We start from the raw sequence: 24,321 nt of genomic DNA on the forward strand, positions 1-24,321 counted from the left end.
AGCATATAGGACGATGTCACGGCATGCGGAAAAATTCAGCTGCTGCACATGAATAGGCAGGCAGGAGAGTCAAAATGCCACCATGCTCAAGCAAGTGTGGGGGGCGGTGCACATCTCTATTTACAGCACAGAACCAATCGTAAAAATTCAATATTCCTTTACTACAAATCCAGCAGAGGGTAATCCAGCACATAACTGGTCCATCATTGTACTGAAATGCACAAAGTAGAATGAATAGGGAAAAGCCCACCATAGGCATAACTCGGGATATGTGCACAAATAGCAGTGCCATAGCTCAGGATCACTGCATCAACATCCAGAACAAGAAATGGAGCACATTTATTTACTTTTCCAGTAATGCATCAGGTTACATAAATTAACATCCTGTTTGCATTTGCTGTCCTGGGAAACGAACCAACAATGTCACAATCAAGAATGTAAAACTAAGCAGTTCAAGCAAACTCAATAAACGATGGTACAAAGAGAATTTTAAGTTCACTTATTATTAGTGCTGTCGCATTCACACTCACGTGTATATGCGCTCAAGCAACTTTACACCCATTTTATTTCAACACGTGAAATTACGACCGCACCACTGTGATCTGACCAAAGAAATGAAGAGGCATTGCACCTGGGCACAGGGAGCTGCATGGCATCTTCTCCACACCCTGACCATCGCACACAGCCCCTCCGTTGAGAGGCGTCGGGTTACTGCAGCTCCTGGTTCTCTTCTGGGTGCCACGGCCACACTTGCTGTTACAGGGCGACCACTCCGTCCACTGGGACCACCCCCCATTCACTGCCAGGAGGGCATTTCAGCCACAGAAATACAATCACACACAACCACCACCGTTATGAACATTATTTAACGAACCGATGTAATGAAATCTATTTAAGCCAGCGGGGGAAACGAAGAGGTTGGTATGGCCAGTACCACGCATGCCAGATGCATACCTAGCCAATCAGCCTAGCGCAGGTGGCTTGGACACCACACACATTTTAATCTGTAAGCGGATGTTTACTGATGCATGCATAAACAATTACAATAAATGAATGTTAATCAGTTTGTGTAGGTCAGACCAACTTAAGTGTTTATAATATGCTAAAGCACAGTCCATTAATTGTTCTCTCGGGTCGTCATTTGCGGTTTTGTGAAGATAACAATAAAAGCAATCGGATACACTCCCAGATGGGAATCTGCAGTGATCATTACTGTAAAATTCCAATGTTTTTATTTAGAAAATTTTACTTTAAGCAATGATTAAGCTCATTAAATAGCTAATTGCATGCATTATTAAGTCATAGAAAGTGCAAAGATTATCTTTCCCTCTTCAGAGGAGAGCAGAGATGCTCTTGGTCCCGTTCAACAAAAAACAAATGACTCCATTATTGGGAAAATATGTAATTCCTTGATATTAACATAAATTAGGGCAATCAAAACACACCACTGACACAACACGGGGGCATCTGACACCCGTATCTGAAATTCACAGGAACATTAAAATGCAATATAAAGCAATGCACCAAATAGGCTCAATTACCACAATTTGCCTCACAAGAGCCAACCAACATCAGCCATTAAATGACCAGTTACCAGAGACAGAAAGAGACCTTATGATCAGCTATTGGAAGTTTGTGTGCTGATGGGTTTTAATCGCCTGGTAAGAGTGGTTTTGAGCGTCATAAAACATCACGTGGAAATATAAAAGAGAAACTACAAAACGTAAGCGGCATTTATGGGTTAGGCCACTGCACTATGAACCTGTCAAGTGAAAGCTGATGTTGCCCTGTCCACCCCTTCACCAGCCCACACTAACCATCGTGTTAAAGTACAGGTATCGTCAATCTGCTCAATGATGTAAATGGCATGGGGAGGCCTTCATCGAGTGGCAGGGGTGGAAATGGGCCGCAACGACCCAGAACGCCGAGGTGGGAGTGAAAATGTTAACCGGACTACGTGCGTCGAACTGATCCAAATCAGCAGGGATAAGTGTAGTAGCAGCGGGGGGGAGGGGGGGGTCTCAATGTATCCAAATGTGTAATCCGCAAGTGTCCATCCATCACGCTCTGGATCTCCCAAACGGTACGTTTGGAGAAACACGCGCATAAAATTGCGTGAAAGGTCTGCCAATATACATGACACGTGTATATAAGATCGATTTGTGCTGCTGAAACGGGCAAACAACGTCGGTGCTCACGTGCGCCGCCCACCCCCCCCCCCCCACCCCTAGCACTCAGGCTCAGTTGGCACAGGCCAGATTTGGATGGGGTGGGGGTGCAATTATTGAGTTCCCCCTGTAATGTGTTTCTATTTCCAGCCCTGTCCAGCAGTAAATTGACAAAGGACTGTAAATATTGCTATTAATTGGTATTTCAGCAGATCTTACTCTGATTGCAGACCCCAAGGGGCCCATTGAATGGCTGCAAATCTAATAGGACTACAACTCTTGAAATATGTTAACTCATGGTGTTATAGGCTTCAGAAATAAAGGTGATATGGGAATAACTACTGCTCAGTTCAATATTGCCTTTTTCTGATAATCATTAAATCAAAATGTGTTGCATCTCTCAATGTGGTAGATTTATAGGATGTAATGCTCCAAATGTTGTTTTATTTGTTGTATACAGATGGATCCATTTATAGCGACCCCATTAATTTTTTATGAGCCACTTTTGATTGAATATTGCACAATGGCTCCATATCTAACAGAGGCACAAATCATTTTATCAGGAGATTGTTGAACGATTGTTGAACGATTTTATAAGTCAAGTATTATGATTAACTATAAAACAATTTTATTTCAGCTTTTCCTAAAGTAAATTATTCATACAAATCTGACAGTGGAATGTTTACACTTTCCCATATACATTTAAACGGTTTGCATATAAATGCATTCACTGATGTAAACCAAAACAGGTGACGTAACATTGAGAGTGAAACTGACGGTGCTGTAAGTTTATGGACAACAAAGCAGGGATTATGACCCTTTTCAAGTCACCAACACCAGTTCCAGTCAGTAAATACACTCAGCAATCGGTTCTATTCAAAGAATGCATTTGCTACCTTATCATCACAGTTGTTAACCAGATTCTACGTGTGTATAACATCTATAACACAAGGCTGTAGTTGCATTTGATCTGTTAATCTGTGCTGTCTATAGATTCTGATGAGATTTGATACAGCATACTTTGGATTAAATTAAAACAAAGGACACATACTGTAATAACTGACTATTTTATAGCGTTCCTTGCTGCATGTGTTCGTTTTAATACACATCTCATGTAATGTTGTGAACCAACAATCAGCAGAAATTACATGCAGTCCATGCATTAATTAAAAAAAACTTTAGATACTTTGTAAGGGACGCATGTGGTTGTTTACAGCACAGAGTTGTGTATGCTGTTGATTCTTACTACATCATAAACGGGTTAAAGCAGATGCTTTACAACTTGGGAGTGTCTGCTCCCCTGGGGAGGTTTGAGGCAGTAGTGAAGCCTGCAATCAGATTGCAATGTCAAATGGTCCATCAGAGGCCTACATCTATAGCAGCACAGACCGGTGGAAAAATGGGCACAGGATTTAGTTAATAATTCATTATCATTCATAGCCCTTTTGTGAAACCACTGCTGAACGAATTAAGGCTGCCACACACTGTCTCAGTCATGGGAGTTATTGACCATACTTCACCACCCAGCTGGTCAGTGTTGAGGCTGTGGGTTCGCATTGAGGCTGTGCGTTAGTGTCGAGGCTGTTGGGTAGCTTGGAGGCCATTGGTTAGCATTAAGATTTGGGTTAGTGTCGAGGCTGCGAATTAGTCTTGAGGGTGTGGGTTAGGGTTGAGGCTGTGTATTAGAGCTGAGGCTGTGGGTAAGCGTTGAGGCTATGAATTAGTATCGAGGCTTGGGTTAGCATTGAGGTTGTTGGTTTGCGTTGAGGCTGTGGGTTAGGGCTGTGGTTGTGATGGAATCAGCTTGTGTTGCAGGCATAAGCAGCACATACCATACACGGTGATCGTGGCAGTAGAGCTCCGCCGCTTAGCCACCAGATTCTTGGCAACGCACGTGTAGTTAGCGCTGTCTGACAGCCGAGTCTGCTTAATGATCAGGTTGTGATCTACCGTGATGTAGAAGTTTTGATCTATGACTGGGTCAATAATTTCTTCATTTTTCAGCCACTCCACCTAAAATGGGAAATGCATTGTCAGTTGATGAACATAGAATAGGCAAAATTTAAAGTTTCAAGGAAGAAACCACGTCTAAAACTATGCAATTGAAATCAAACCTTTCTCTTCTGATTGTTCCTTCTCTTAAAATAATATCGAGTAAACATCTTTCCCCCGTGATGAACGTCCAAATATTTCGTACAACTTGAGATTCGTTCGTAAATAGATGCTCTGCAAATCCAAAACTGTTGTGATTGGATCTTCTGCATGAACCTTCTTAGCATGTATTTTATGTGTTGCTATTCATATTATGTTGCATTGTGTACTATTTGGGTAAAAATCATGCAGTTGCAAGTAGCTGGATTTTACCGACCAAATCAAAGCATCGGTACCACATTTCAAACAACATTTAAAGTACTGCATTGGCAGTAGTAGAGATGCACTGGCTAAAACTAAAACTACATTTATCAATGTATACCTTCCAATCATATTGGTAAGCATGGAAAATAAATGTCTATCGATAGAGGTAGACCATGTATTTGCAGTGGTGTTAGTAGCATTTCAAGGGGACACCGTTAAATATTTAACATCAGCGTCAAATACTTTAATTGCGATACATTGCCACTCTCTAAAAACAATGGTTGTGATCAATTGTGAACTTATCTGGGTCAAGCATGAGTGTAGTTTCCTAACTTTTCCTCGCGAAAGATAAACAATTATTTAAAAAATGGCACAGCCCTGAACATACTTCTGGAAGGGATTTCAAATGTGGACCACAATGAATTAGAATGGTAGGTAAAACCAATTTCAGCAGCAGATTTGAACATTAATTTTGAATGCCCATTTATACAATTCCTGTGTTTAGTTTATCTTCTGCAAATGGAATGGAGTTTCTGACTGTACAGGAGCCAAATAAATCACTGCGTTCCAGCAGCCCAAGCCCTTATGGAACTTCAGGATTATCATTATGAGGGTTGGTTATCTTCAAAAATCGCTCATGGTGGTATGCAGTCATGTGAAATTGAAGATAGCATACACAGTGCATATTTAGATGAAGTACAAAACACCCCATCAACAATATTGTAACACATTAGGGACAAATTACTTATTTTCACCACTCAAGTAACACACGTTTATCCATTAATTATTTAGCGTCACTCATTTTCCATTATAATAACCTCCTGAGCAAAGCACATGTTTATTTTGGTTTGTGATGCAGTGCTGGCTTGGTCTTTCACAACACTGTTTGGCTAAGGCTTATCAAGAAGATAGAGTTTATCTGGCAATGTGGGATCTCCAACTTGCCTCCAGCCAGCCTGCCAGACTTGATCTTATCTTGGTCTATGACGTTCCTGAAACCTTTCAGACAGTTATATATTTTTCAAACACCAAGCCTGTGGCATCTATACGAGACCTATGATTCCAATTAGCAAATCCATTTTCTTGCAGACAGATGCTGCAATTCCTGCTAATTGCAGTCATTCTGTTCACCCAGGGTTATTTAAGCTAATGATGCTGATTTCTCCTTAGGGCAGATGCAGTGCCTGGTTAGGGAGAGTGTTTGGTACGGAGCCAGTTTACACTGGGTTTGAGTCCCATCACAGACCTGTATTCACGTGGAAAATTACCAAAGTATAATAAAATTTTCTGTTATTAAAGAAACATATAAGAACACCGAATCTATTACCGGATGCCAGTATCATAGCCCAATGAAAACATTCACACAAAATTAAAATAAAATGCCTCGGAAACTACATTGCCGTATTCCATTTATAGACCAATACAAATTTCAACTGCCTCTCATTCCACTCATCTGTACAGTAGCCTACCAGAATGGGTGAACATTGCTGTTGTATTAACATTACACAAGTGGTGAACCCAAGAAGGCATGAACATAAACAATACAGCCCTCTTCATTATATTTTTATGGACAATATATAGTTCTGTAATTTGCAGCTCATCCAAAATGTCAAAAAAGCAATCAACTAAATGCTTTCGAAACATGTTTAATGCAGGCTTTGACATACTTGGGTGATTACACCTCATGGCCAGATCATAACTCAGCTGGGCCATCACGTACTTCCGTTTTGCACTCTTCCTATCTGGTCTCTTTTCTCTCCGCTCGTATTATGAAAGTTCCTCATGACGATACATTCCCAGCTTTTGAGCTCATTTGGTTATCAATCATGCTCCTAAAACGTGTTATCCATATACAAATAAATGCAAGTATATATTACATTAAAGGTGCATGGGACAATGAAGAAAAGACACGAAATGGTTCAATGTAAAATATGTACGATGTGCAAGGGAACAAGACGTTATTTTTAATCGTGAGTGAAACTAAACATAGTAAAACTCAAAAGGGACACTGTATTCACCTCGGCTTGGGGAATGGCATCAGGAGGGCGACAATGCAGCAGAACTTCATGGTCAAGAAGAACATCTTTGCCCAGTGGCTCTTGCTCAAAATTCTTCCGCAAATCTAACACAAAGCAATCCACCATCAGAACTGGTCATTTCAAATTATCCATTTTTGAAAGCCTAATGGAATGCTTTTACAAATTTTATATATCGCAAAAACATTTCATTGTTACATTCCAATTTCAATTTCTCAAATGCAACTGCTGCCACGATGTTGAAAGCAGCATGCACATGAAATATTTGAAAGTATTATCACGTATAGTAAGGTCTTTGATGAATGATGAGCTTGCACAAAATAATCCCAGTTTTGTACTGTATGTAAAACCAAAAGGCAACTATTTAGCGTTTTCCAATGTAAGCTGAGGCAGGAGGCTCAATTGAGTGAATGAAACTGCAACCGTCGATATATTTCTCATGATACCCATCTACGGTATCTGTCGAGTGTAGGTAGGTTTTTGGGTCGGTATTAATGTTAAGGCTATGTATAAAGTTACTATTTTAATATTGGAGTTGAGGCACATGTTATTATGAAAGTGGCATGGTTATTTTTAAGGCTAGGTTTCAAAGCCAGCGTCTCCTAGCTCAAACGAGAATGGCAATCATAGTTGGTGTCCACGTTGTCAGCGGTTGAAGTTCCTCATTCCCATGGAAGAATGAAATGTCCCCAAAAGGAAAAACGCCTGCTTCCTTCATGAAAAATAGTACTCGAGTGTCTCAACTCCTGAGCGACGGCAAGCTGCTCTAATACCCAACTAGGTTGAACTCATAACCTTCCAACTAAGAGTAATTCACGATAACGAAACTGCCAAATTAGGGGAAGAGTTAAGGTTACAGTACTGGTATGGCTATGAATATGACTCGGGTTATTTAAAGAGTAGCATTCACCAGTCACAACTGTGCTGCATTTGTGAATTGAAGTGCTTTTCACATCCACCAAAAAAATGTGTGTGTCACTTCCACTACAAAAAACACGCGTTCAGCCCTCCGCCCACAGGGGATACGAACATGCTATGCGGACGTAAGCCTTGCGGCTCTTGCTGGTGCCGGCTGCGCTCCAGGCGACGCACTGACACCAGTAGTCCTCCAGCCCAAACAGCTCCTCCACCTGCTGCCGGGACACGTCTGTCTGAACCTCCCGTACTGACCGCCCTGCGAGAGCAGAATGAACAACATCACAATCAGCTGCTGTACCGGCCCAGGCCAGTCTGTTATCTGGCACCAAACCGATCTGGAGGCAGACTTGAGGGTGTTTGCATATTCCCCACTCCAGACACACAACAGTTCTAATCCTGAAGATACACACAATCCTGAAGATACACACTTATGTGTTCACAGACTGTAAGCACACAAAGAGATGTTAAAACTAAACTATTTTGATTAGACTATTTTTTTAATAGTTTATTATAGTTTTAGTTTAGACTGTACCCACACAAAGATATTTTTGTTTATCCAGGTCACATATTTAAGTAAATTGTCACTGAGTTTCAACACGGTTTTTTTTTCATGAGAGCTCTCATTCAGATTTTTACCTAATTCTTTATTTTTATGTTTAAGCAATGTTAAATGTTAGGAGAAGTGAGTGCAAAGAGAAACTCTGTACATGTGAGAGGATAGCAATCAAACTTAGACATATCACAAAACCCCGTGCTGCTCTGCTGCCTACAGGCACCATATTGCCCTTTAGATAGTCATCTCACACGCAATGGTTATATATCTCTGTACAATCCACCAACCCAGCCTTTACGTTTCTAGATTATGGGCATGTCCACCTACACGTCATTACTATTTGCGACTGGCATAGCAGCTGAAGCTCAAAAACTGAGAACAACCAGTCAGCATTACCCAGAAAACAGAGCCTTTGGTGAGGATAATAATCCCACCATCTTCATCTGGTTTGGGATGTCAAATACCTAGCAGTGCTTTTCCAAATGCTTATTCCATTGTGACTGGTCTCCAGGCAAATTATCCACTCTCAATAGGTAACTTATCGTTCCCTGATAAAGAGATGCTTTTCTAATTAGTTCTTTACAGCATTGAAGCACATCCCTGCAACAGCCTAGCACACGTGAATTAATTAGACTCATGAAAATGACAAACGTGCCACTGTTCATATAATAACGTAACAAAGCCAGGACAAGCCATTCCATTTAGTCTCTTAATGCTTAAACTTCTATTATGGCCATGAACCAATGCTGCTAAAGTGGTTAGCAGATGCAAACACTCACTAAAGAGTTCAAATAAAGCAGGTCAGTAAATGCCACATTCTTATTTCTGGTGTTTATTTGTGAAAATAGTTTTACAATTAAACACATCACCATGCTAGAGGTCCGATTAATATGTTGGAAGATACTGTACTGCATTTTGATACATTTTACAAATATCATTCACACCAATTTCATTAATTGGATATTCAATGTCATTTATGATACTTTCATTTATATTTGAGACTCATTTCACTGAAGGAAATGTTATCATGAGTATTCATGATTTAGTTTAAGCCATTTATTTTACATTGGAATTATAGCTTTGTCTGCACACACACACATCCCTTTGATTTATATCGCAATGTGTTAAAGATTAACTCTACAACAGGTGAGGCACAAATAAATGCCAAACAACATAAGCAGATGGCATTGAGATTGAAATTGCACAGCCTATTAAATATTGCATATTGATGGTTAGAAAAACTAACAGCTCTTAAATAATACATATCACTGAAACGTAATACATTTAAACAGAAGCTTAAAATGGGAAACATGATATTTTGCTTTTCTCTATTAAGGGCAATTATTTCACATTATTACCAAGAAGTTTCTCTGTTAATTTTGCAATTGTAGCCACTTCAAGAATAAACATGCATACCCTTCCAAAATTCTCTCAGTCAGCGGTGCGTCGTCATATTACAGCGAGAAGATGGCCCTGGAAGATGATACCGCAGAACTGCTTCTCGAGCCACTTCGAGAGCCCTCTCTTACCAAGCACTCGACAGTGCTCCTTCAAGCTCCATCAAGGGTGCTTTCTGCAGGTCAATCATCCCATAAATTATAAATTTTATGTCTCGTAGCTGCCCTAGGCTATATTATCGGAAGTGAAAAGCCAATACTGTATTATTTCATGTCAGTTTCATGCAGTAATTAGTGACTAGGCTGGTATTGTAGACTCGATAGATTTTAAAACCTGACTGAATCTCAGGATTTAAAAACCCTGCCTCTCAATTATGCTCGTTCAGTGTTCTGACACAAGTAACATTTCAGTCACTCAGCCACCTCTACATCTTTAAATACATTTGCAATGGTATAAAGGTAAAGGCTTAGCACTACAATTCTTTGCTCCCATTGCGGGCAGAAGGATTTAAACTAGAGGGAGATCAAGGGATCACATGTAGAGTTATATTGTATGTTTCAATTAGAATGAAATTTGAACGAATCCATTTAAAATGGTTAATATATAATTTCAATCTGATTGGTTGTTCCTGATAATTCATGACACCTATTGGACAAGCTGGCTGAGGTGATATATGCATTCTGACTTACTGGGTTTTAGTCTGACTACCTGGATGATTCTGAAGATCCTTGATGTTAATCATCCAACTTACCAGTGCTCTCAAATAGTAACAATTGGTGCATTAAATGCTTGTACAAGTGACGACAATTGTGTTTCATTATTTTGTATGGTGGAGGATCTTACGACTGAACTATGGCCACATCATGAGGTGGCCCAACCCAAAAATCGATTATGAATCAGGGTATATACCTGTTGTCTCATCCACCCTCTCCTCAATGTGATGGGCCTTCTGGTGGAGCCACTCCCCGTTGCACTTGAAGTAGATCTGGGTGGCGGGCGAGGCGGCACAGCTCATGGTGACCGGTTTGTTGCGCACGATGTAGGCGTCCTCCGGCTCCTGGAGGAAGTGGGGCAGGGGCTCCGCGAGAGCCGAGGGCCGAGAGAAAGCAGCTGCCGCACCGCTGCCTGCACTCTCTGGAGACCACAGTGGGGTGTGTGCATGTGCGTGAGTTTGTGTGTTTATATGTGTGCACGTTCATGTGTGCATGCGTATACGTGTGTGTATGTGAGGGAGAGAGGAATGGTATCAGAGCGGTTAGCAAACTTTGCGATAAACCCAGCGACCTGAGTCCTGATTCCCACTCACTGTCAACATCAGTGGTGACTATATTAACCGGTCCTGGGCTTCCCCTGGGTTGACTCAGCCCTTAAATTAGTACTTGGTGCGGTGTGTAAACATTGGCACTTTGGAGACAAAAGTGGAAAGGCATGCTGTTTGCCGCATCACCCCTCATGTACAGTGCCGTCTTGGCTCTCGCTATAACACTTTACCCCAAACAGCCCTTACGGCTATATGGGTAATCTTTGTCTTTGTGTGGGAGCACGTATAAAAGCGCTAGACAAAAAACTCATGCTTTTATATTTTTTTCACATTGTCATAGTTCACCACGCCACAATGAAAATTTAATGGTGGAAATTGTGTGTACAGAAATGGTACTTTTTCCATCCAAGTCCAATATGCATCATTAATAAATGTCTTTCAATTTTAGGAAACATATCTGAAGCCGACTCGTAATGGGACTTTAATGAATCTTAAAATTCTGTATTTTTTTTCTCTTTTGAAAGTTTGCAAATAAATAAATTACATTGTCTCTACTTGTTAAATACTGCTTTGTAAGTAAAAATAAATACATGAAATACATGTGCACAAAGTAAGACCATTATAATTATATGTGCAACAGAGTTTAAAAAGCTAAATCTAAAGTGATGAAAAAATATCTGCACTTGATGCTGGCTAGTTAAACTTATATTTCATGTAAGCAATGCAACACAATTAACAGCTAGCAGGGAGGCAACTATACTAGCACAAAGAGAAACTTCTTTTAATGACAAGAGTTACATTTGCCGGAAATAGAAATAAAATACCTTGCCATAAATGAGCAAATCTCATGCCTATTACCGTGCCTCTGCTAACAAAACCCAGCACAAAGCACAGACAATTTCACTCCAGCGAAAATAGATTGCAGAGGTCTGACCTTTGAGCCCTGGGTTTTAGGTTTGGGAAAATGAGTGGGGTAGGGGAGGGTTAGGGGGTGAGGCAACATTTAGCCACTGCAATGTGTCACTTAGCAGGGGTCAGTGCCAGCATGCGGAATCATAACAACTTCTGTACACACTGGTCCAACAGCTATCCTTCCCATGTCAGAGGGTGAGTGAACTCTCCATTTACCAAACGAGACGGATAGTGTGAAAATGAACAGGCCTCAATGGAAGTATGTGAAGCAATATAATTAAATATATACTCCGGGGTATAAAGAAGAATGTTCAAAAGTAGCATTGTAAAGTTAACATTTGTCAAGAGCGAGTGTCTTAAAACTGTCGCAAGCAAGCATATGTCAGTTTTGTCCTCAATCCATATGCACTCAGACACATTTTACACCACATTGCAAAGTTCATTTTATGCCACATTGCAAACATGGTCCCTGAAAAAATAAACACAAAAAGAGAGGGCATAACGTTTACTTAGGTCAATTCTACTCAGCAGAGCAGCTATTTCTTAAACAAGCATTGTAAAGTGTGCATCGTAAATCAAAATCACTTTGAGTCAGACAATGGGACATTTAAAGCAAAAGAAGTAGACGAAAAAATAATAATAAAACGGCTTGTAATTGACTGGGAGCAGAACCAGATTCCTGGAGAGATAAGATCTGACAAAGGCCACAGACAGCCGTGCACTGGGCACTGGTAATTAGGTGGGTGGGCGGCTGGGTGCCGCATTTGGCCAGGACTGCCTTGCCTTCTCAATCAATATGGGCGTTTGTAGAACAGAAGTGCTGGAGAGGGTCACCAGGCCAGAGAATTTAACACTCAGGGTATTTGTTACCATGCCCTCCTACACACGTCCATAAAAAAACACGAGAGAGCACAAAGCTCTTATTGTCTTCATCCAAAAAGCGTTTTTTTTGTTGTTCTTCCATGACAACACTAGCGTGTGTTGCCCGGTTATTTTATGCATATATACGTACAATTGTTTGAACATACTGAAGAATATAAAGTTAATATTAAATGTTTACATCTTACAAAACAACAACAGATTCAATATATTGTATGTGGTATATTTGTAATGAAAAGTTTAATTCAAAGGGATACAAAAAAAACTACATTGCAAAGCATATTGTACTTTTGTAAAAAGGTAATGTGCTGATATTTTATATTATGAGCTGAATGTATATGCAAAAAGCCCTAAATAGGAATTAAAAGGATATCATTGTTTAATTAAACCCATGTCCCACTCTCATTCGGCCCGCACAAATAAGCCAAGAACAATAATTCACACATGAACTGCCAGAGCTGTCATACTATTTACTTCTACACCATTATTCAGTAGTACACTTCCTGTGTGCACAGAGTCTGTACCATTACTCTTGAACGAACAGCTAAATGGCTTTCATTCTTTTCGAACCCCAACTCGTATTTAATCTCATCTACGCAGCGACCAATGCCGAGTGGCTTGATTTCTACGACGCGTCGTTACCATTCAGCGGGGCTCAATTGCCCTCCCCTTGGATGACTTGGACAAAAAAACAAGGCTACCGACATCGTGGCGCTTACGCACGAACAGCATCATTTCGCATGGGACCTAATTTACGTCCATATGGAACCCAACTTTTCTTTTATATATTTTATGATATGGCAAGGCTTGACCCTGACCACCACAAGTATTTCTGCATTACCAAAGCGGCATGCTTTACGGCAAGAGTTTATTGCCACTGCAAGCGATACAATAAGTTGATGCATTTTCATTTGCTGCCTGGTACTATAAAATAGAGTGCACAAAATAAAGTTCATGAGTGTTTTTTTGTTGGTGCAAGGCTGTCCCAAAACACTTAACAGTCAAGCTCTTTTTCCCCATTGACCTTCAGGACTTATCCATTAAACCTGCAGTGGAGCACAAGTGCTCGCCAAACCCACATGGCCACGGTGAAAGTCTAAACCTTTCAAAGTGCATTTACGTTTTACCATCAAGACATCCATAAAAGAGGAAATTTATTATAAAACAATGAACTTCTATGTTTTTATTTTGGCAATATAATATTAGATGGCTTCAGAATTAGGCATTTCAATTGTTCTTACGAGTCCTTGTATATCACTGTTGGAGGGTTGCAGCTTGCTCTGCACGTGTACGTACATGCTTTGCACATGACTGCAAACCATCACCATTACAGCATTAAACTGTGGCTTAATTCCAAAACACAAACATGAAATTCGAAATTTGTGAAACGTTTTCATGTGCATCCAATATTTTCTTTTTATCTTTCAAATAAATCACATGTCAACATTTTAAAAGGTATATTTCATTTATAATGTTCAACTGTATTCCACACAAGTGTTTCCAAACTTGGGAACATTTTATCATGACCTGAAACATGTGTTACTGTACTCCAGGGTGTAACTTCTATATTTGTATTGTTGGCATATAAAAACAACTATTACCTTTTCAAATAACCAAAATAAAACTTTTAAAAACAAAGTTATTTTTTCCACTCTCAAATTTTGACGTGCAAATGAAACAAAAAAAGGCATAGAGCTTGGAGAAAGTCTATCCACCACTAGCAGCATCCTAAACTATTTGTTCCAAACCTCCAGCTACATATTGAATCTGGCTGCTGTACAGCATATTTCAGCTTTATAAATCAAATCGTGTTAAACATAATATTTAGTGAATACTGCAGATCATTTTACACGCACACACAAGTGACCCATGGCCTGTGAATACACCCAGGCCACAAGTCACATTGCTGCCTCTAAAGGTGAACAAATAAACCATTACAAAGCACGTGCTAATAGCAAGTTAGTCAATTAAGACATACTGCCTGCCCAAAGGCATTGATTTGTGTGACGAGCACTGCCATTGCGTGATATCACTAATCCGGTACGTGTTCAAAAAGGTTTCTCACGCCTGAGTCAGGCAAGGCATGGATGGATGTAAAATCCAGCCAAGCGAGGCACCCCTGACGTCTGCCAGCACTTTGTTTTATTGCCGTGTATCCTCTGGTAAATAAATACTCCACGGAGCGCTGCTGCTGCTGCACCAGTTTAAGAAGCACCTCTTTAAGTAGCGGGTGACATATGACTTATAAGGGCTGTTCATTTGCCCATGACACCACAGTCTAATGTCACTGGCACACTTTTAAAACATGCCAATGGATCGTTATCTGTAGCCGTCTAAACTGCAGGGGTTTTGCCCATATGCTGAAGGCCTTTGGTCCTCTTTGTAGAATTCCGGATGTTTTATACAGTGCAGTACCACAGGCACTTTTGTTTTTACGAACAAAAATGTACAGCCTGCATGTGTTTCCCAATGTGCTTTATTAAAGACAAGTTATTGTACAAGAGAACTCTTAACTGCGGCAATTTGGGAGCCCAATTTAGTGCATCCTATTATTTGCAAAAAGCTCCACTTATCAGAGGGGAAAATGAGGGGACAGCTGCAGATAGTTGAGAGGAATTTGTCACACGACTCCTCTTAACCGTACTATGAATTTTGGTAAATTTAGATACTTTTCGTTAGACGACTCATAGGAAGAGTCGCAGATAACGGTGGATAATTCGAATAGAGCCACGGGTAATAATGAGTTTTTACGGACCCCAAAGCTCCAGTGGATGAGTTGAGGATAATCGGGTGAATACATAAGAAATCTGTATTGATATTGGCTGATAAATTATAATTAATGTTAATATATACTGATATTATATATGATAGTCCATCAACTCTAGTTAGTTTAACACCACAAATTGAGGTTGCATGGATAAATGCGTGTTTAACATTTGTAAGGATTACACAACGCAAACACACATTTACATACACATGCACAAAAACACATTTTAGATTTGTGCTTCCGAATTCGTGCTTCAAGTTATATGTCAAGCTATGGCAGCTAACCAAGTTTCTACTTGCACAGTATGCAAATATACCTGGAAAAATAGGACAGTAAATAAATAACGCAGAATATCTACTAGCAGTGCGAATTGAAGACAACACACTTTTCATATTCAGCAGCTTGTGCTTGTACGTAAAAAAAAGAACGTAGAAAATAACACTGCACATGAAGCACTGACTTGTATTACTGTAATACGGTAACATATAACTTCACATAACCCAGACAAATAAGAAGAACAAATTTCCAACACGTTTTTGACAAATTAGGTCAATAAAGTGTAACTGGTTTAAATTAAACAAACATTCTAGATTTGAAGCTTTCGTGACTGCAAAGATTCATATTCTTAGGTTTTTTCGGTTAAGTCACGTAAGTAAAACATCAAAATAAAAATAAAATAAAAATAAAAAACACGACGTTTCGGAGGCAACACAAGTGTCCGTCATCAGGTGGGACCGTCACAGCCGAATTAGCTGCATCAAGTGAAGCAATGATTCACTTGGGATTACATCTTGAATCATTGCTTCACTTGATGCAGCTAATTCGGCTGTGACGGTCCCACCTGATGACGGAGACTTGTGTTGCCTCCGAAACGTCGTGATTTTTATTTTTATTTTATTTTTATTTTGATGTTTTACTTACGTGACTTAACCGAAAAAACCTAAGAATATTAAACAAACATTATATTTACATACATTTAGTTAAAATTGTGTATTAGCCTGTTTAATTAAATATTTTCTATAAGGCCTAGACAATATGGAATTATGTTTAAAGTTTTTTTTTGTCATTTATCTATGCATGACTAAGATAATACACTTAAGTGGAAGATTAATACAGTTATTTACCTTGACATTATTTTGGGAATTAGATTTCAGAATCTGAATATTTATTTCTACTGGAGGAATCCGATGAGCTGTAAAGCTCTTTTTCACAGATGTCCATATTGCTGATAAGACACCAATGCCAATACTCAACTCAATTCAAAATAGGCAGAAATATAAACTTGCTTGTAGTTATGAATCTTTTTTTAATTCGTATGAAAATCACTGTCATTGACAGCATAATTTATTCGATCAGAATTATTTGTAAACAGACCATAACTGGTGTGGCCAAAAATGACAGCTGCTCACGCCTGCATATTCAGTTGCCCAAAAAAGGTGTTTCCTAATTAATGTTGACACCCACATATCATAAGTCAGGATAACAACGTAGCAGTAAAATTCCTCTGAAAGAGAAATGCAAGGGAGTCTTCTTTGGAAAACTTGAACGCAACATCTGGGTGCCCCGTGGAAGGAAAGTAGCAGTAACACCTGATTAAGTTACATTACCAACATTCTCCGTGTTTTGAGGATGATGGTAAATGTGACAACCTGGTAAGGCCGTGACAGGGAGGAAAGTACCAGTTCCATTTCGATCCCGCCATTACTTGGCACCCACGAGTGCATAAGTGAGAATCTCTACACCAAAACTGGACTGTCGGAGGTGAGAATGGCTCATAGGGTGGAGATGGATAAGACCGACCTGCCTAAGGATGTATTTGCGGAGGCCACGGTGTCCAGTTGATCATTTCCGATATCCAGTCACCTTGCAAATGTTCACCACAGGAATGTGGCATACACTAGCCCAAAATGTACCCATCACTCTTGCCAGATGGCCCTTAATGATTTAGGGAGGCAGCCTCACAACCATAGATTAACAATGACAAAGTGCTTGAGCCGGATGGCTATTTATGTCTTCTAGCCCAAGCGACCCTGAACTGGCTCAAATTATTCAGCTACTAACACCTCCCAGGGGTCATCTACTACATGCAGATCAGGATGGTCATTGCCATATCTAAAGCCCGCAGCTGCTGCTGCCACTCTACCAGTGACTCTCTAGGATTAGGAGATATGGCCGGAGAGTCTGTGACTCTGGACCAACACAGAGGTTCCTTCGAGTGGCAGCAAACCGTCAAAATTGTCTCCTAGAGCTGCTGTAGTTTGCAGAGCTAAAGACATGTCTGCATTGGCATCTGTGCTGTGGGTCTCGCATCACCTCTTTTTAGGGCCAAGGCAAGCACAATTGTCGCAGGTCTCGGTGTCGTGGTTGATGCCCAGCAGAGCACTTTTAGTCCTTGTCTGAGTGTGTAAACATGGGTCCACAAGCACAGATTATCTCAGTCTGGCCCTTCGCCGCATGGTAATGGATGTCAACGAAGAATGGCAGATGCAAGACAGTAACTAGCAAGCAAACCTTTAAAACAATATTAACTGAAAGTAATATTGATTTGATACTTTAGCATTGTATTTTTTGGGTTCCCTGAAAATAACAGGCTGGCACTGCTGCATCAGCATTTCCTGGAACATGATCAATAGCGTGACTTGTCCATAAACACAAGGCATAAAACAGAGTATGAGAAAAAAATATAAGAACTACCTCAGCTTCCACCACCATTATAGGTCAGTCGTAAAAACGTATCTCATATTTTAATCCGGACTCCGAATTAATTCATACCATCGACAAAGGGCAAATTAATTATTTTACCATCGACAGCAGCCGTCTATGAAGTTAATATTATTTGAATGTCATATTTGCCGCCGTGTCTGATGCTGGTGGCGTGTAAAACTGGTTCGGCCAGAAGGTTCTTTGAGGTGAAGCACTTAGCCAAACCCGTGACGTTGCTGAGAAGCAGTGGCGCCACGTTTGTGGAAGTAAATCAGAAGTTTGGCCAAATGCGGTCATATTAGCACAACTGCTAGTTTTGTACCCAGAGGTAATGCTAGTAACGTAAACATATTAAACACCCCTGTATTTTGACCTCCGTCTACTTTTAAACAAAAACACCTTGTCAAAGATATGTTTTTCCTCTGTTGCAAATATTGCAGGTTTGCAAAAGTATAAAGCTTTAGGTGCAGTAACTAATGCACTGTAGAGGGTGGTCCAGACAACTGACCCCAATATTTTTTTCTCCTTCGCATGTTCATGTCTGTTTTAAATAAACCTTACTTTAAAAATATAACGGGAATGAGATTTAAATGTGGGTCACACAAACTCATAAAACAATCCATACTGCACATGTGCATCAAGTTGGCAACAAGATCCATAACTTTTGAGGTGGCTGACTGGCTCATCAATGGGGCTGTAAGCACGGTTTTACACGAACAAGTGCAGCAACTAAACGTATGCTCGAATCGAAATTGACCCGTTTTAATTGAAACATGTTTAGTGACTTTAAAATTCCCCAAAATTAATACATTTCTCTCAAACACTGCTGGAGAATTTCAACGACTCGTTGGGTTTTGCTTACAGCGGATGCTGCCGTGGTAGAATGTAAGTGCAGGCAGTCCTCGATTTACGAATTCCCGACTTATGAACACCCATACTTACAAACCAGCTTGCACGTAATACAAAAAAAACCCTGAAAACGAGAACTCGCAATTGCAAACTGAAACGCGGAACTATTTTGTTCAGAGGTGCGATCCTCCACGTGCTGGGAATGATTTGTGTGTGTGCGCGCACAGACGTGTGTGTTAAAGTGTGTGGGGAGCGGCTAAACGGGCTAAGTACGGGCAAGAGAAGAGATGGAGTGATGTGGTACAGGAGGACGTGGAGCTGAGTGGACTTGCCGATGACTGTTACCAGCGGTGTCAAGATCGGCCTTTGTGGAGGAGGCTCGTGAAGGATGCTGCTACTGGGCAGTTGGAGGCAGTCGCCCTCCAGCAACAACGGGGGTCGGAGGAGCGACGCTCACAACAACGAGCGGAGCGCCGGGTGGCTAAAGCACAGCAAGTTGGCACAGTAGGGGGCACAGGTGGTGCATCAGCCACTCATCTCGATCATCTCAGTCAGTAGACCCGTGGCACCTGGGTCTGCCCCGTGACCTCCTGGCAGTGGGCATTCGACACTTCACATGGCCTCAAGGTGCACCTAGCCTGGCACAAGCGTCGTGGTGACATCACCGCCACTTAGTGGCGAATGGCGGCAGTGTAGAGGTTAGCACGCTGCGCTACGAACCCGGCTGACCCGAGTTCGATTCCTGCTCATGGCCAACACCAGTGACGATTATCTGAACCGGTCCTGGGCCTCCCCTAGGTCGACTCAGCCTCAAGCGAGTACCTGGTGCGTTGTGTAGTAAACATTGCCACTGGGGAGACAAAGGCGGTCATGCGTGGTTGCTGGCCCACCCACCCCCTCGTGTGTCGTGCTTCCATTTTTGTTGAACCGTAACACATTTTGTTACACTATTCTATGGGCATTTAAATGCAGTGCATTGTTGTGTTCCAACTTATCAACCGTTCTACTTACGAACCATTCGACTTTCGAACGGGTCTCAACAATGGAATTAGGTTCGTAACCCGAAGACTGCCCGTAACACTGACAATCCAGAGTTTTGTTGGCTCAATCTCCTGGTGAGGCAGTTGAAAATGTGTGTGGGATGTGTGGGGTTTAATTTTACGGAGTTATTTCATATATATTGTACAGCATACAGTTTGTCTGGATGATTATGGGATAAGGGGAGGTGGTAATAAGACGTGCTGTACATTGTGGTAATAAGATGTACTGTACATTGTGGTAAAAACCCTTCTTTAAAGTTTCAATTTAATTTTCCTTTGAAGCATCACAGTACCTTATGATTTCACATCGAGAAATACTGTACATCTTAAATCTGTACCCTGTAGAGTTTGTATGCCCACAGATAAATGTGTCCAATGTGTTGCCATGATGCTTCCCTCCCACAAATAAAAAGAGGATGGAAGCATTACCTCACCGGTTTTCTGTATAGTTTGAACACTGAGCAAACAACAAAAGATCAATGCTATTGTGAGTGCATTAGCTGTACAGTAATGGATGCTGTAAAGGCAGTGTAAGCGGCCTCAGAACATCTATAAATGTACACTACATCCAGGAACACTATAAATCACAATTATTTCCAGGCAACTTTTGCATTTATTTCTTGTAAATAAATTATTACCATGAAAGCCCTCCTCCCTGACTGATTATATATTTATCCTCTGGCGTTAAGTGCATACTTCAACACTGTTGTTCGAAGCGAAATGTATCCCACAATAATATATAATGATTCACTTTAACACCTGTGTGATGTAAGCAGTCCAATCCTTTGCAGATTTACATGTGTTTCTTAAGCACTTTACGTTGGCACACACAGCTAATTATGGTTCGAATGCAAAGCAATAATCGGGCACATTTGCAGTATCATCCCACCACAAGGTGTCATCGTAATCATCATCATCAGCCAAAATCAATCCGGCGCAGGATGACGGAATCCCCAACCCACAAGGCACGTCTAAATGATATGCACATCCAGTTATTAAGAGGATTGAGACTTGAATATTATGTAGCCAATCGTCATTTTAACAGGCCAGATATTTTATTGAGCTTGCAGGGGGATTTGAGTCCAGGGCATTAGTGCTGACCCCCCCATACGGTTATTGAACAGTCACAAGATCTTTACAGTCCCGAGGGGAGGTAAGGTGGCCAGGATCTGTATTTGATGTCTCATCTGGAAGAAAGCACCTCCCCTACAGCACATTATCTCCTCCTAACAATAGCAGGACACTGGTTTGGATGTGGCCCTCAAGGGAGGATGCCCATCTACTAAGCATCCAACACCACTTTAGTATTGACAAATACCATAGCATGGGGGGGGGGTCTTTAAGAAACTGGAGCCGTTCAATGCTTCCTTTCCTTGTGGCCAAATCATTTTTAAACGTGTAACTAAAAAGGCCTTAATGAGTCTACAAGACTACTTTTGTAAGATCTTCCCTTGCATGTTGGGCCAATTCCTTTTTTTACATTTAATTATGCATTTACAGTGAAATAGTGACAACCATCTGTTCCAAGTATGTTTAGCATAGTTAAACAGTTCTGCAAAAAAAACAAGACATTACAAGTGGAGTAGGTACACATATATGCAAGTATTTACTTTTTTCAATAACTCTGTGGAACACCATTATAATAACTTGTTTCATTAACAATAATGATGTTTTAAATGTTATACAAGCAAAACATCACTGTATTTCAACAGAACATGTACTATACTGCACATCATTTTTTTATTTGTTGACCTTTCACATATACACTTTAAACATATTTTCCTGACATTAATTTCAATGTGCAATATAAAATGGCATGGGAGTATCAACGGTGCAGCGACTGATTTTTTTTTACAAAAAAGTAAAATACAAACTGGTTGGACAAAGACAGCAGGACCAAAGTGGTCTGGCGGACCCATAACGAGACTAACCGAGGGACCCAGGACCCTGCGCTTTTCGACACTGCACACACAAGTTGAAAGGAAACGGGCGTAGGGGATGACAGAAAACCATGTGGCGGGGGGTACGAAATCTCGGGAGCGTTGACAGGGAGCGAAGCCGTAATACCGCCTAAGAAAGACAACCACGGCAGGAAATTTCCTCAGCCCCTGGCTCAGCCCCATCGAGCTGATGGAAGAGGCAGGTGATGGAGATCATAAAGTGACATATTCATTATCTATTAAAAGCATGGTGTGACAGCATTGTTGCCCGTTAAGCATTTGGTACATCTAGTACATATACTTAAAGACTAACCATTGGAAACAATACAGATGGGGTGTGGTGCTGAAGTATGGGGTTTAAAGATGCACAGATACTACTGCACAATCCTGATGACAACATTGTCAAGCGTTCAACCAATGATTGTTGTCTCGATTATTCAAGCTGACACTGACAAGAATTGATGCTGTGCGGTAAGGCGTGAAAGGGAAGCGGGATTTGCAGCGTAGGCTTTTGTGCCACGACACTGCTTTAAGCAGTTGGAGAGGTTTGTGAAATTCTAGCTCGTAAAAACACAACGACAGCAGTCGTAGAATTCAGCATGGCAAGAAGCGCACAACATACTTCCAAGCAATCATCAATTGACTTCTTGAACTCGGGTTACTTGTTGCATACACACCTGTTTATTTTCAAAGAATGGGTATGAAAATAGTTATTTAAAAAATGTGCTACAACCAACAAAGGTGATAATTGACGTGACCCCGATCAGCTCTGGAAATTGGTTTTAAAAAAAATGGTTTCCATATGCGTGAGCAGTGTAGTCCCAAACCTTGTTTGCCCTGCTTTTAAATAATAAACTCACTCCAAATAATAGAGATAACTTTCCAATTCCCATTACCTCCACTGGAGAAAGTGGTATTATTCTAACTGCACTTTACCAACAATCAAATTATTCCAAGTCATATCGAAAATGTCCAAAAATGTGACAAAATTGGCTAAATGTATTTGCAAAATATTTGCAATTTCATACGTATTAAAAAAAAACGTACCTCTTCTTTGTGGACAAGGTTTCCTGACAAAAATGTGGCTCTGTGTGCCATGCACGATATACTTTTAAGTGGATACAATGAAAGCAGTAAAATTTTGTCCATCGTTTCAACTCTCAGTGTAGCAGTTGAAACAATGGGAGTGTCATAAATCTGCTCACCTCTGTCCACCCAGCAGCATAAATAAATACTGCCACAGTTAGTCGATCAGCAGCTGCCGTGTGGTGGAATAAAGTTTTGTAACTCGCGCCTCTTCCAAGATGTCGAGCCAGCATGGAAGGATAGGCCAAATACCCTCTAAGAACGGGTCTCGAGCACTCCCTTTGGTGGAGGTCCTTCCATTATAAGTGTTGCGAACAAGTAATTGCAGGGCTGCACCTTTATCCTTCACATTAATAATGCAAGTGTGCTGGCACATGATGGATATGTACTTAGTGGCCAACAGGGAAATATCCTCACACATATGGTTGAGAATGAGGTATTATGACATGCACATTGAAATTTGGGCATACATACCCTGGATAAGGAGATGTCCAATCGTGCATAAGGAGAGGGGACAGTACCAGAAAAAGTATAACAAATAAAACACATACAAACTTAAGTAATTACTGTATATAATATGATGAGTCAATCAAATTAAAATGCTATTCATGTCTAACCACTAAAATATCTGATGGAAGTGGAAAACAAAATATAAAAATTGTATAGTTCCGTGTGAGAGAATTCTGCATTATTTCACCACATCACGCTCTACTCTTGTTGAGAATTTGCAAGCAGAGTGGACACCAGACGTAAACATCCCTCCTCCCTCGCGTCTTCCTGCGATAAAATGCCACGAGCACAGCATCAAGGCACGGGCAACAAAAATATTGCTTTCATCTCCAAGGCAAAGATGCCAATTACACACCAACTTTAATCCACAAAACGGAGATTTATGTCCTAACATCTGCCAGACAGCTGTTTTTCAATTACAATCAGTGGCTCATGTAAGTTCCACAGTCCTGTAATTTAAGGTTCACTTTCCAGATCATTCCATAGTTTCACTGCTAGAAAATATACGTATTTTCCATGAGTGTATTTAATCTTTAAGCTTGTCAAACAAATATCTATTAGCCAGTAAAGGGAAAAGTGTGCTTTTTAGTACTCTCAAAATAAAAACGTAATGTGCAAATTTAGAAGGATGCACTTGACACATGGGTCAAGATCCATTTCAGCACTGTCAGGACTAATGTGGGAGGTAAGGATGTAAGTAATGACTTTAATACCTAACGCAGCGGTGGCCGGAAAAATAAATGGAATTCCGACAGACATGAAGAGCAGGCGACCGCTCAAAGTGTGGAGTGATGGATACAGCATTAAAGTTACAACAGAAGTGGTTGGAACTCAAACAATACCCTCCCAACCTCGCCTTGCTTAATCAACACCACCGTGCTGTGCTATTATGTCTCTGCACATGCAGCTCGCTCATGGACCATGAAAAGGTCATCCAACGTGATTT

The 24,321-nt window shown here is 40.7% G+C and overlaps 1 protein-coding gene across 3 annotated transcripts in view; it reads right to left on the reverse strand.

Annotated features, from left to right (window-relative positions):
* Positions 1–24,321, reverse strand: part of LOC133350655 (netrin receptor UNC5C-like) — a 62,972-nt gene that overhangs the window by 22,366 nt on the left and 16,285 nt on the right. For all 3 annotated transcript variants that reach the window (XM_061565255.1, XM_061565256.1, XM_061565254.1), the window contains exons 2-6: positions 10,338–10,562; positions 7,590–7,733; positions 6,542–6,645; positions 4,001–4,181; positions 632–799 (exon numbers count right to left, since the gene is read on the reverse strand). In XM_061565255.1, coding sequence (XP_061421239.1) covers positions 632–799; positions 4,001–4,181; positions 6,542–6,645; positions 7,590–7,733; positions 10,338–10,562 — 822 coding nt within the window. The remainder of the gene's footprint in view (positions 1–631; positions 800–4,000; positions 4,182–6,541; positions 6,646–7,589; positions 7,734–10,337; positions 10,563–24,321) is intronic.

Source organism: Lethenteron reissneri, chromosome 34 (assembly GCF_015708825.2).
Source record: "Lethenteron reissneri isolate LAM-NWPU_2019-01 chromosome 34, ASM1570882v1, whole genome shotgun sequence".
In the NCBI taxonomy this organism is placed as follows: domain Eukaryota; kingdom Metazoa; phylum Chordata; class Hyperoartia; order Petromyzontiformes; family Petromyzontidae; genus Lethenteron; species Lethenteron reissneri.